At 44.9% G+C, this 13,650-nt stretch overlaps 1 protein-coding gene across 1 annotated transcript in view; it reads left to right on the top strand.

Annotated features, from left to right (window-relative positions):
- Positions 1-13,650, top strand: part of SH3TC1 (SH3 domain and tetratricopeptide repeats 1) — an 81,654-nt gene that overhangs the window by 16,792 nt on the left and 51,212 nt on the right. The window contains exons 2-3 of the mRNA XM_088461742.1: positions 2,076-2,382; positions 10,900-10,992. Of these exons, the coding sequence (XP_088317868.1) occupies positions 2,124-2,382; positions 10,900-10,992 (352 nt within the window). The 5' untranslated portion in view covers positions 2,076-2,123. The remainder of the gene's footprint in view (positions 1-2,075; positions 2,383-10,899; positions 10,993-13,650) is intronic.

Raw genomic sequence — 13,650 nt, 5'->3', positions numbered from 1 at the left:
ATGCTGTGAAAACAATTCTCACCCCACTCAAAATATATACATGCCAAACTAGGACAAAAAAAAGAAAAAATCAGCCCCGCACCCAATAAAGAGAGCTGGGAGGTAAACAGGGGCCTGATTCAGAGGTGGAATAATGCATTAGTGGTTGCAAATTTATGCAGAGTTGCTGCAGCAGTCAGAGCCGTCACAAATGCTAGTTTCAGTACCCAAGTGTGCTGGACAGTGCAAGCCCTGGGACACCCATCTTCAATGCCCGTGGATAGTGTAAATCCGCCAGTGGACTTAAACCATTCATGCCTACCCTCCCGGGTTTTTGCGGGAGGCTCCCAATTTTTTGGGTAACCCCCCGCACCCCTGGAAGGGTAGGAATTTTTCCTGCATTCTGCCTGTGGGCAGAATAAGGAGAATTTCTGCGGCAATTGCGGGTCCCCATTTAGGGACGGGGCTTATTGACGCGATTCTCCATGAATCGCTTCATTTAGCCGTGCCCCCTATTTAAATTCAAGCCAATCGCGGCAATTTACCGTGAAGGGGGCGGGGCTTAATGACGTGACCCATCACAGCCCACCTGCTTGTCCACCCCAGGCTTCTCCCGTGGAGGACAAACAAAAGGTAGGCAACTATGACTTAAACACTCCACCGTCAGCGCACCATTGCAATCACCATCAACTCTTATGACACCCTATGGTTGGTGCAGTGATTCCTTCTGAACTTGTAAATATGGCCTCTAAATATGGCCTCTGTGTCTGCTGCTCTGTTGTTTGGGAACCCCGACGGTGACGACACGCCTCACTGCGTGACATCCACACTGCGTTCACCTCTAAATCAGGCTCATCATGCACATGTATGATGCACCCATGTAATTAGGACAGTACTAATGTACCCTCACTCATAATTCATTTCATACTTAAATGAGGCATAAACCAAACGGTGTTGTGGTAAACCCCCCCCCCCCCCAGAAGTTACCATGAATGAGGGGGTGTAACTATAGCCGTAGTACCCGGTCCCTATCATGCAAATGACTTGCTAGACCCGCACAGAGGGCATGATTCTGACCCGCTCGCGAGCGCTGTATGCTCGCAAGCGGGTCGATGGTGCCTAAGTGCGCTTGCGCACGATGGAGGGAGCTCCGTCGTGTGCATGCGCGAGACCCGGCGAGCGACGGGGAATCCGTTGCTCGGGGTCTCGCACCAAAGGGGGCATGCTGTCGGTGGTGAGTGACAGCGCGCCCCCTTTGGTGGGCGTGCCTGCCCAGACGGAGGCGTTCCCATGGGAACGCCTACCGTCTGAGTCCGGCCCCACTGACATCAGTAGTGATGTCAGTGGGAGTGATTTTGGCTCTGATAGAGCCAAAATCACTCCAGGGCTTGCGGCAGCGAGACCCTACCGCAGGGTCTCGTCGCAAGCCCGATGGTCGCGATGGTCAAGACCATCGCGACCATCATCATGGACGCTCGCTATAGCTGTGGGTGGTAACCCACAGCTATGCGAGCGTCCATGAGGCTGCTCCAAGTTGAGGTAGGAGGGCCCTGATTCAGAGCCGGACGCTCTGGTCAGAGTGTCCGGCTCTGAATCAGGCCCAGAGAGCTCTGCAGGTGAATTTGCTCAAAATTAAAAGTTCTGCTCATCTGTATAAGTTACAGTTGATATGAGGCCTATATAGCCCACGTTACCACGGAAGGTGCTAACCTGACCCCTCACATGATAACAGAATCAGAATGCCCAAATTAATGTCACCATGGTTAGTGCAACCTGGTTTCCAGAATTGCTGAATACACATTTGCTCAATGGTTTAAAAAAGGAAGTGCACGTTTATCTGGGTCATGTTTCAATAACATGGAGTTAGTTTGTCACCCTTCACTATATGGTATCTCAGGGCGTTACTGCTGCCAGTTCCCTGTCCCAATATTCAATTAGCATGACAATGCTTTATATACAAACAATACACGATTCTCTACTACTGTCATTGTTATTACACCAGAATGAATAGTTATCCACCATGACACTATGATAAATGGAATAATGAGCTTCTTCCATTCATGCAAACAAAATAATACAATGCTTTAATTTTACAGATCAGATTGGTGCATTATTAAAATGCAAACGCCATAGGCCCACGTCAGATGATGGAACCAGGGAACGTAGATACCGTCTCCCCCTGCACCATGGTCCATAGGCTTGATCCTATAGAAGAGGATGAATCAGAAGAGACAGAACGATGTGAAGGAGCCCGGAACCCACCAGCAAGAGAAGAGAATGACCATGGTCATTCGGAGCACATGAAGGCTGAGGGCCTGAGTTCTGGACTAACAGCCCCTGTCCAGAGTTCCAGATCCATCGTTGCTTCTATGAAAAAGGCTATTTCTTCCCTAGGACCGAATGGTAAGACCATATTCATCAGAGCTTCATTACATTATGTTTTCTCTCCCTCTCTTGGGGAAATAGGATGAGAAAGCACACCTGATGGGCAAACGGAATAGACTGCCCTAAAATGTTATTTGCATAATGGACAATTAGTAACTAGGCGTATTATTATTATTATTATTATTATTATCATCATCATCATTATTATGTTTTATTTATAAAGCGCTGACTTTATAATGCAGCACAGTGTATTGAGGAAATAATTATATAAATAACTTACAATGGGGTCAATCCTATTCCAGGCGAAGGGTGCGAGTTGCCTTTGCAACGGCGTTAAAACGCCAGCAACGGTCCGGCACCTTGCACGCTTTGCGGCCCGCTCCGAGCCCGAATTTGCTGAATTTTGCTCGGAGCCCTATGGGTCTGCGAGCAATTTTAAGCGAATCCGGGCTGCCGTAAAGTGCGGCCACTGCTAATAAGATTGACCCCAATGACATGAAACAGAAGGTATAGATGCACAAATGGGGAACACTTGATACATACGTCAGAGGAAGAACAATTGTTGCTGCTGGTGATGAAAGTGTCACTGTGGGCCTTATCCTGTGGACGGATCTTGCGGATATCTCCAAACTGCGCATGCTCCATATCATGCATACACTCATGGGCTGCGTATACAGATCATACATGGCGATTTTCTGACTGCCCCCTCCAGCCAGGTCAGGGCTGCAGCAGGGGGCGTGGTGGCAATGGCGGGTGGTGCGGGAGCATGGCAGCACGATTGCATCATCACGGCACTGCCCCCACTATACAATGCAGAGATTTCCATCATTGTAAAGCAGGGGGAGAGGCTATGGTGACGCGATTCAGCCCAAATCACTTCATCGGCCCCCTTCCGACCGCCCACTTTTGGCAGCTAAATGGGTGGAAGTGGGAGGGGGTGCGTGGGGAAGTGGGGGTGTGGTGGCCAGTCCAAGAGACTTGCCCATACTTGCCAACTCTCCCTCATTGTCAGGGAGACTCCCTGAAATAGTAGCAATCTCCCTGTCTCCCTGAAGAGTCTAGCAATCTCCCTCATTTCATCCTTACCCCCATTATGAAGCTGTTATATTAAAAAACTGAGATATATACATTCAAATGGGATCATTAGTGTCATTTCCTTGCATTGGTTATTATAAGGCACAATGATCCCTATGAATTTCTAAAAAGTATTAGTGTGTTTTCATCAACAAACAGATCTTACTAACTGCTTTTGGGTTGGTTTACATTTGGATGTAAGTCAGGTTTAGGACACGTCTCTCAGATTTATCAGTACACACCCACTGTAACACGCGCCCATAGGTGCTGCTTTCACAATCTCCCTGAAATGCTTTTTCAAAAGTAGGCAAGTATGGACTTGCCCTCTCTTGTGTGCGGCAGGAAGCGCCACTAGATTTTCGGTTCCCCTGTAGTTTACACAGGGGTCCCGCTTTGAACATCCCAAAAGTTGGGAAGTATGAAGCAGAAGCAGTCATTGGCAACTGGCATTTCTGTGCAGCTACCATGGGGCACTTTCTTTGTAGACACTGGCAGTACATTTACAGCAAGAGGCATTCACAGGGGAATCGTACAGGTTTGACAAACTGGTAACAATAAAAAAAAAAAATGCCTCACAGCTTTCAGCTTATTAGATAATTATTTATAAAGCAGCCCGGTGCCTTGTGACATAATTGTGGGAATGTATTTTTTGGCAAGTATTTCTTTAATGAAAGCCAGCATGCTAATGGTTAGGATGCTTGGGAGAGGATAAGTAAACATCTGCATGTGCTTAGACCCTGCATGCAGACTACAGATAGCACAGTGTGCCTTGGCTTCCATCCTATAGTAACAGCATAGTATGCATGTCTGCCAGAGTACTGGGGATCTGCTCAGGATCAGCTGTAGTGGGCAGCACTTATGGTGAGAAATGAAGGGACGGTCACCGTGTGAACATTATTCAGATTTATTTTTGGAGCACGATCGGATACGTAATAGTTCATTGTTTGCTTACAGAATTACTCCAACTTGCTAAGGGGGATCATATATATTGTATACACTATAGGCCAAAAGTTTGAGATTACCCCCATTTTTGCAGTTTTTATGGAAATGTATGCAATTCAAGTCCAGTGAATAACCAGACATAGGAGCTCATTCAGAGCCTCACGCTAGATGCGATCGCTCGCATCCAAAAAGGGGCCAGACATGCAAAAACCACGATCGCAAGGCAAGGCTAAAGGACGCCCTATATGTGTTAGCGAGCGACGCCTAGGTGCTCGCAAGTTCGTGTAATACCGCCCCCTCTACTCTCGCAGCACACGTCATCTCCAGGAAGTGAATAAGACCATCAGTAACATCGAGAGCCATCGGAAGCACTCGCACTGCTTACGGTAGTCCTTGGCTCCCGCAAGTACTGCGAGTGCTTCAGTCAAAAAAGATGCCAGGTGACGTGTACAATGATGTAGCTTTGAAATTATGCACACCCATAAAACGCCGTTATGACGGCCAGACACGCCTGCGGTTGCACTACCACTCCCCCGTTTAAAAGCACCTTCCCCTGTTACCACCCACAAATGACACATCTGTCACTCAAAGGGGCGATCTCCCTTTGTGCCACGAGCGCTCTATTCCTGATCGCAGTGAGTGGTTTACGCACGCGCACTGCGACTAATACGCATACAGTTTGCAAAAATCATCCGCCTGCGAGCGATCGCCCCTTAGTGATTGGGTCTGAATCAGGTCCCTAGTACAAAGGTAAGCGCGAAACTGCTACAGGATTCAATAAAAAAAGTTCTGTTTAGCTGACATTGAAAGAAAGTAATTGTCAGAACTATACAGACGGTGTAATGGTTAGCATTACTGTCTCACAGCACTGACGTTGTGGGTTCGTTTGCCACTGTGAGGAGTTTGTATATTCTCCCTGTGCTTGCGTGGGTTTCCCCCAGGTACTCCGGTTTCCTCCCACACTTCAAAAAGATACGGTTAGCTTAGTTGGCTCCTGACAAAAAATTAACCCTAGTGTGTATGTGTGTACATATAGTAGGGAATATAGGCCCTCATTCAGAGCCGTACGCTCTGAGCAGAGCGCACGCTCTGAATGAGGGCCGGGCTCCATTTTCATGGAGCGTCCTCCTGGACGCTCGTATAGCTGTGGGTCACCACCCACAGGCTATACGAGCGTGCTTTGTGATGGCCGCGATGGTCGAGACCATCGCGACCATCGAAATTGCGAGCCGGAGCCTGCGGTTGAGGTTTTCAACCGCAAGCTCCGGAGTGATTTTGGCTCTATCAGAGCCAAAATCACTCCCACTGACATCACTAGTGATGTCAGTGGGCCGGCTTCTGACGGGAGGCGTTCCCGTGGGAACGCCCCCGTCAGGGGGGCACGCCCACCAAAGGGGGCGTGCTGTCAATCAACATTGACAGCACGCCCCCTTTAATCGGACACAACGAGCGAAGGACTTTCCTTCGCTCGTCGCGTCTGGCGCATGCGCACGACGGAGCTCCCTCCGTCGTGCGCATGCTCAGTGCATAACATCGACCCACTTGCGAGCGGACAGCTGCTCGCGAGTGGGTCTGAATCAGGCCCATAGACTGTAAGCTCCACTGGGGCAGGGATTAATGTGAATGGCCAAATATGCACTATAAACACTGCAAAATATGTGTGCGCTATATAAGTAACTGGTAATAAACAAATATAAAAAAGACCTTTTCCAGGTGACAAATAATGGGTTAAGAACTTACAGCTGTTCAGCAGTCATGATAGCTAGGCTTCCCTGGGCCATGAAGCACGGTCAGTGACTATTGCGGACTGGAAGATGGTCTTGTGGACCGATTAATCAAAATTACAAATCTGTGATTCATCATACAGAGTTTTTGTACGCCGTTGAGTATGCGTAATGGTGGTTCCTCAGTGTGTACGGCTTGCTTCCTAGCGTGTGTAGGCTCAATCTTTAAAAGGGCAATGCCTTTAGTAGCAAAACACTCCATGTTTTTCTATTAAAAGTATTGCCCTTTTAAATTTCAGGCATATATAGGCTGGGAAGTAGTTACAGGTTGAGTCTCCCATATCCAAATATTCCGAAATACGGAATCATTTTGCCATGACTGACATAATGGAACCTTTGATTTTTGATGGTTCAATGTATACAAACTTTGTCTAAAGGCCCCCATACATCAGAGATTGATTGCAGCAATCGTGCAATTTGCAATCGATTGTGTATAAAAATCTTTCCCTTTTTCAATCGATTGTGGCATTTCTGTAATCTGCAATCGAATCAAAAAGGGAAAGATTTTTATACACAATCAAATTGCACGATTGCTGCAATCAATCTCTGATGTATGGGGGCCTTAAGGCACAAATTATTAAAAATATTGTATAAAATGACCTTCAGGCTGTGTGTATAAGGTGTATATATGAAACATAAATTAATTTAATTTCTGTACACAATCTTTGCTTGAACCACAAATTTATTGATAATATTGTATAAAATTACCTGCAGGCTGTGTGTATAAGGTGTATATAACACATAAATGCATTCTGTGTGTATATTGGGGTCCCATTCCCAAGATATTTCATTATGATATGCAAATATTCCAAAATACGGAATATTCTGTTATCCAAAATACCCCTGGTCCCAAGCAATTTGGATATGGGAGACTCAACCTGTATTATATGGAAGAAGAAGTGTAATGGTCTGGAGCTCTTTTGCTGGACCCAGAGTCGTCAACTTGCCATAACAACATAATATGACATCACTATAGGGGTGCTGACTACACTGGGAGTCACCAATCCAAGGTGGTGACACCTTTTCAGGTGGGCGCATCTGTGGCATGCGCTGGGTCTATTTAGCACAGTGGATGTCAGCGACCCCAGTGACGCTACTGGGAAGGGTGACTACAAGTGCAACATATTTGTGGGAGCTTTTGAAACACTGTTTGGAAAAACTTAACAAACAATACTTGATTTCCACTGCAGAAAGACCGCCACGGGTGTGTTCGGCAGTTATCTCTGCTAGGTGGCTATTTTGATGAGTCAAACATTGAAATAATAAAAAAATGATTGTGTGATTTTATTTACTCTATGCTTTAATTTTACGATACACTGAGACATTAAACTGTGATATACTGTATATATTATATGTAGTGTAGTTATTGTCAAATACACAAACACAGTGCAATTCTTTTCTAAATTTGGAGATTGCAGTACTAGATTAAGTGAAATATTTGATCACCAAGTACATGGAGTTAGCATTATAAGGATACATCTATTTCTCAGACTATTTACAAATGTTGTTTTTTTTAGATCACTGCTATCATTGTGTTTGTAGTTCTCTTAATATCTATCGATGTTTGAGAGTATCAGGTTAATTAAAAAAGTGGCATTATTTTTTTTATCTGGAGGCTCCTGTAATCAAGAATCAAACTGTCCTATTCACCTAGATCAATGATGGGTAACATAGTGCCCAACGAACAGGAGGGGGCTTGTCCAAAACTGGGGGCCATGGCCACTTCCCCTCCTAAAAAAAAAAAAAAAATCACTAAAAAATACTGGGCCTGATTCAGACCCGCTCGCAAGCGGGTCGATGGTGGGCCAATGCGCACATGCGGCGTGCACAATCCCCGTAGCGAGTGAGAAATCACTCGCTCCGGGACTCGCAACAAAACGGGGCGGCTGTCGATTGTTGATCGACAGCTCGCCCCGTTTTGTAGGCCGTTTGTGGGCGGTCATATTGACATCACTCGTGATGTTAGTAGTGGACTTCCAGCTCTATTAGAGCAGGAAGTCCACTTGGCATTGCGAGTGCTGACACCCTACCACAAGGGTCTCCTGGTAATGCCGATGGTCACGATAATCGCGACCATCGTCAGGCCGCTCTCACAAGCTGTGGGTGGTCACCCACAGCTGTGCGAGCGGCCTGGAGGCCGGAATTATTTAAAAAAAGGGACGCCCTGATTCAGAGCAAGCCTCTGAACCAGGCCCACCTTGTGCAGCGAAGTGTAGCATTTGTCCCCCTCAACAGCTGGCCCCTCCCGGGTGCCTCAAACAGGTCCGGGGGGGCCTGGGGAATTAGTACATGCTTCCTCTCGTCTCGGCTCTCCCGCTTACGAGTCCCCACTTGTGGCCCCAGCTCCTTGTTACTTTTTTATCATTTATGTTGGCTATGGAGATGTATGCACAGCATCGGGTTTGTGTACAATTCTGAATCACTGGCCCTTTGTCTGCCAACTTCTGTGTGTGAAAACCAAAGAAGGAAAAAGTAATATAATCTCAGGTTGTTCCCTCCACTTTTTAACGAGTGCTGGTTATCCCAAAATCAGGGGGAAAACCGAAGTAGGGTGCCCACTTATATGTTATATCTGGGTGTCCAGGACTGAGCTTTGCCAGCCTGGACTGGTGGAACCATAGAGGGAGTACCCGTACTTACAAACCAGCCAAAGGCCAGTTGGCATCAGGGATAGCCTCCTGAGTAAAGCCAGCCCTAGTGCAAGCAAAACCTTGGGGTAGATTTACTAAACGAAGAGTGGAGCTGTTTCCCAGAGCATGTAGATTCTGGCTATCATTTTGTAGAATGCAATAGAGAAATAATGGCTAAAATATGATTGGTCACTGTGGGAACATCACCACTTTTTTAATAAATGTTTAATAATAGGAGAAAAAAACTATTTCTTTGTCTTTGGTGAACTACAAGCGGCAAAATGGCTGCCAGGACAAGCTGACACTTGAAGGACCACAAGTGCCAACATGCCCTGGTACCAGGGCCAGCTGGGACCTATAGTGTGCCAAGGAAAAGAGTATATAAAAACACAGACACATTTTAAGATTTTTTTTTTTTCAGAAATAAAAACACAGACATAAGTCTACTTTCAGCCTTATTTTTTCTATACTGTACATAGCAGTTCTATGGGTTGCCTTGAAGTATCCCTGGGAACACGAAAAGTATACGGCAATGTTAAAGATAGAAAAATAGTTTGGCTGCTCCCGGATGGACTATTTCAGTGTTCCAGAACAACTTCAAACAGTCTAGTTCTAATAATCTTCTGGTTCTGTTCGGTTCCTTCCGCCCTCCCTCTGGCCGTCATGGTGTGCATGCGTGCACTCTCAGTCTATGGGCCGTATTCAATTAGCCACGATAAATTGATAATTTATTGCCGACGATATTATCGCACCTATTGCCCGTTATTGCGCAATATTATCGCCTATCCCTGCACTGCGCGCTTCCGTGCTAAGTCCACCTGCGTTAATTTCCACACTCCCCATTAGTATGGGGATATGGAAATTATGGTATTCATCAAATTCCGAAAGTTAAGTATTTTCGGAATTTGATGGTGTTACTATTCGCCACTGTGAGGTGGTGTATAGTAGGTAACACTTACCTGCTTTCAGCTGGGCAGGTCCCCCGGCGTCTCCCTCCGGCGCTCTGGACTCTCCTCAGGCTCTGTCTGCTATGCTGTCATGTGTTCTCCCCAGCAGAACACAATAAAGTTTAGAAAAAAAAACACTTTTTTTTTCTAAACTACTGAGTTTTGCTGGGGAGAACACATGACAGCATAGCAGAGAGAGCCTGAGGCTGCTGCGCGAGCAGGTAAGTCGGGGACAGGGGGGAGGTGAGCGGAGGGAGGAGGGGGGGTTGGGGGACACACAAAATTACCGCGGCTGTAGGTAGTGCTGCGCATGCGCTGGGTTAACGAATGTAACAGCGCATGCGCAGCACGGATTCCAGCTGCGGTAAGTTAGTGTAGATAGCTGTCATCGCAAAAATGGCACCTTTTCGCAATAGATAGTTATGGGGAGGAGGAATGATGAATTCCTCTGGTAATTAGGTAGAACTCCATGCGAGTTCTAAACCTAATTACCTCCAGAGAAAGTTTAGGTATGATGAATAGGCCCCTAAATGACATAGGAAATCAATATAGAAGTGTATTAATGGCCGTAATAAAAGTATTTTGGGTTCTTAAATTGGTCAATTGGCTGTTATCTACGTATTGCCTAAGTGTTAAAAAATGATAACTGCTGGATGTAAAGTGGGGGTACACTAACATGGGGTACTGTTATGGGTAAACAAATGTTTAAAACACCTGTCACATCCATACAGCCCCCAAAGTACCAGGCTCACTACATTAAACCCATTTTCCACTACTTTTATTTTTTTGACCTAAAATTGACATGTCGTTTTTGCACAAATTACACTAATTAAACACAACTTTTTGGCTAATTTATTATTAGGGGGGTGTCCACAGGGTTCTGAAACAAATCCCTAAATTTTTCGCCAAAAATAGAGATTTTGCCCTTATTTTTCACCTGCTCTGAGATGGTGAAAACTTATAGCCGGTTTCAGTTTATGCAATTATCACATAATAATTGAATTGCGCATTTGTGGAATTATCGCGATTGCGATAATTTATTGCCAAAATAGGGCTTATAGCATCTAATTGACTTTTACTAGGAGCTAAATAAATAAAATAAATACTATAATAATTTATTATAATAAAATAAATAAATAAATACTTTCTGTCTTACAGCCGCATCTTCCAGTTCAGACTTCGTCCACATTAATGATTGCCTTAAAGATAAATCAGAAAAAAAAGCTGATCAAACCGATGCCTTAGTATCAGGTAAGGATGTTTTCTTGCTGCTGCCGTGGCCTTGTTTTTCCAAATAATGCCATAATACATACTTGCCGACAATCAGCTCCAGCCTTCCGGGAGGGAGCTGATTGTCGGCTAATAGCAGGGGGCGGGGGCCAGCCATTGGGGGCGGAGCCGGGGGTAGGGGCGGCCATTTGGTGGCACACTGGGGGCGGGGACGCACGATCGCGTCATCGTGACTCCGCCCCCTCTTCACAATGCTGTTATTTTCAGCATTGTGAAGCAGGGGGCGGGGCCACGATGACGCGATTCTGCGCGAATCGCGTCACCGGGCCCCCCGCTGCGGGGGTTTCCGTTTGTTTCAGGGGGGAGGTTGGGAGGGTCGCAAGCTTCCAGGAGGCTTGCCTGCCTTTCCGGGCGGCCGGGAGCGGCACCCGAAAATCGGGAGGCTCCCGGCCAAATCGGGAGGGTAGGCAAGCCTGCCATAATACAGAACAAATGTGACACGCCAATCAAATGTTGATTGTACATACAGTGGCGGCACTGAGGTCGATGACACCCAGTGCGGCCAGTTAACCCAGGACTGGATTATGGATGGGGTGACAGGGGTGGTCTTTCTGGGGCCCCAACACACTGACACACACCCCCTCCCCCCACTACTTCTACCATTAAATCGCAGGCGACTCGCTGCAAGCAGTACCCTTATTCGGTGCATACGTGCCTACATTTTTTTTTCTCTTCCTGGGAGAAGCCTGGGTAAGAGAAGCAGGAGGGTGGCGACGGGTGGAGGTGCCTGATGAGTTGCGTCATTAAGCACTGCTCCCTGCGGTAAATTGCCGCAATTGGCCCGAATTTAGATAGGGGACGGGGTCAAATGACGCAATTCATGAATAATCGCATCATTAAGCCCCGCCCCCTGCATGGATACCCGCGATCGCTGCAGAAATGCTCCCCATTCTGCCCAATTCACTAGGAAGTGGGCAGAAATTCAGGAGAAATGCCTACCCTTCCGGGGGTGTGGGGAGTTACCCGAAAAATCGGGCGCAATTTGTCGCGTACGCAGCAAAGATGCAAGAGGACATATCTGTAGATCCTTTATAGATATTAATGTACATCTATCTATCTATCTTCTATTTATCTATCTATCTATCTTCTATTTATGTATCTATCTATCTATCTATCTATCTATCTTCTATTTATCTATATATCTATCTATCTTCTATCTATCTATCTATCTATCTATCTATCTATCTTCTATTTATCTATCTATCTATCTATCTATCTTCTATTTATCTATCTATCTTCTATTTATCTATCTATCTATCTATCTTCTATCTATCTATCTTCTATTTATCTATCTATCTATCTATCTTCTATGTATCTTTCTATGTATCTATCTATCTATCTTCTATTTATCTATCTATCTATCTATCTATCTATCTATCTATCTATCTATCTATCTTCTATTTATCTATATATCTATCTATCTATCTTCTATTTATCTATCTATCTCATATGTATCTATCTATCTATCTTCTATTTATCTATCTATCTCATATCTATCTATCTACTGTTACTATCTATATAGATATATTTATATATCTATCTATATATATATATATATATACATACATACACAGTATATATACAGATATAGCTATATAGATATATATCTATATAGATAATGATATATATAGATATCTATATAGTTATTTTAATATATCTATGTAGATATCTATATATAAATATGTATATATATATATAATATAAGTATATCTATAGATATATAATGTACGCAGTTGGTCTGCATACATAGTTACAGCCCTAAGTGGGGTGAATATTAGCAGCTATTACATTGCATAGGTAAACTGATATTAGTTTTTGTAAGATGTTTTAAAATTGTACTATGTTTGTAGATTAAAGGGAATTAGACTTGTATACAGGCCTTCACTATGCACAGATTTGATTAGCACTCTCTGCTGGGGGTGGAGAGCTGTTTGCAAGGGGGTGGGGGTAATCAGGCTGTTTCTTGCCTTATATATTGTAGTTCAGTGTAGGCTGGTAGGCTGTTCGGGCGTCCAGTTCTGAAGTGTTCAGTTTTAAAGTATTTTGTGCATTTAAAATCAATATTAGCGTTAGACCGGCGTAAAACCAATGGAAAACAAATGGAAAAAACACTGCAAGCCAACACTAACAATGATGGACTACACTCAAGCTACACAGTGAGTCACCAAAATCATCAAAACAAACTTCTGCAGTCTGCATAACCTGCACACCCTACACTGATCTCCCTGGTTTGGACACTGCATAACCTGCACACCCTACACTGATCTCCCTGGTTTGGACACTGCAAAACCTGCACACCCTACACTGATCTCCCTGGTTTGGACACTGCAAAACCTTTCTCCTCAGCTGCAGCTTCTTGCACTGAAATTTCAGTTTTGGAAAAACCTCTGATTGCACATCCCAAATAATGTCATTTGCTTTATATACACATGAATACCCTATCTAAATCTACTTCTTACCAGTGTATTATTTCCTACTCATCATTTTAAATTTTATTCCTCCAACACTATTTACCTAGTCTCTTCCACTACCTCACCACCATATCACACTTCCTAATTGTGTGCCTCCCCTCTAATTAGCTGCATCCTCTGCTGTGCTTTCCTGCCCACCTCCTACTTG

This window comes from Taudactylus pleione, unplaced genomic scaffold, assembly GCF_031769625.1.
Source record: "Taudactylus pleione unplaced genomic scaffold, aTauple2 ptg001091l, whole genome shotgun sequence".
Taxonomy (NCBI): Eukaryota; Metazoa; Chordata; class Amphibia; order Anura; family Myobatrachidae; genus Taudactylus; species Taudactylus pleione.
This window is presented reverse-complemented; position numbering and strand designations above follow the sequence as displayed.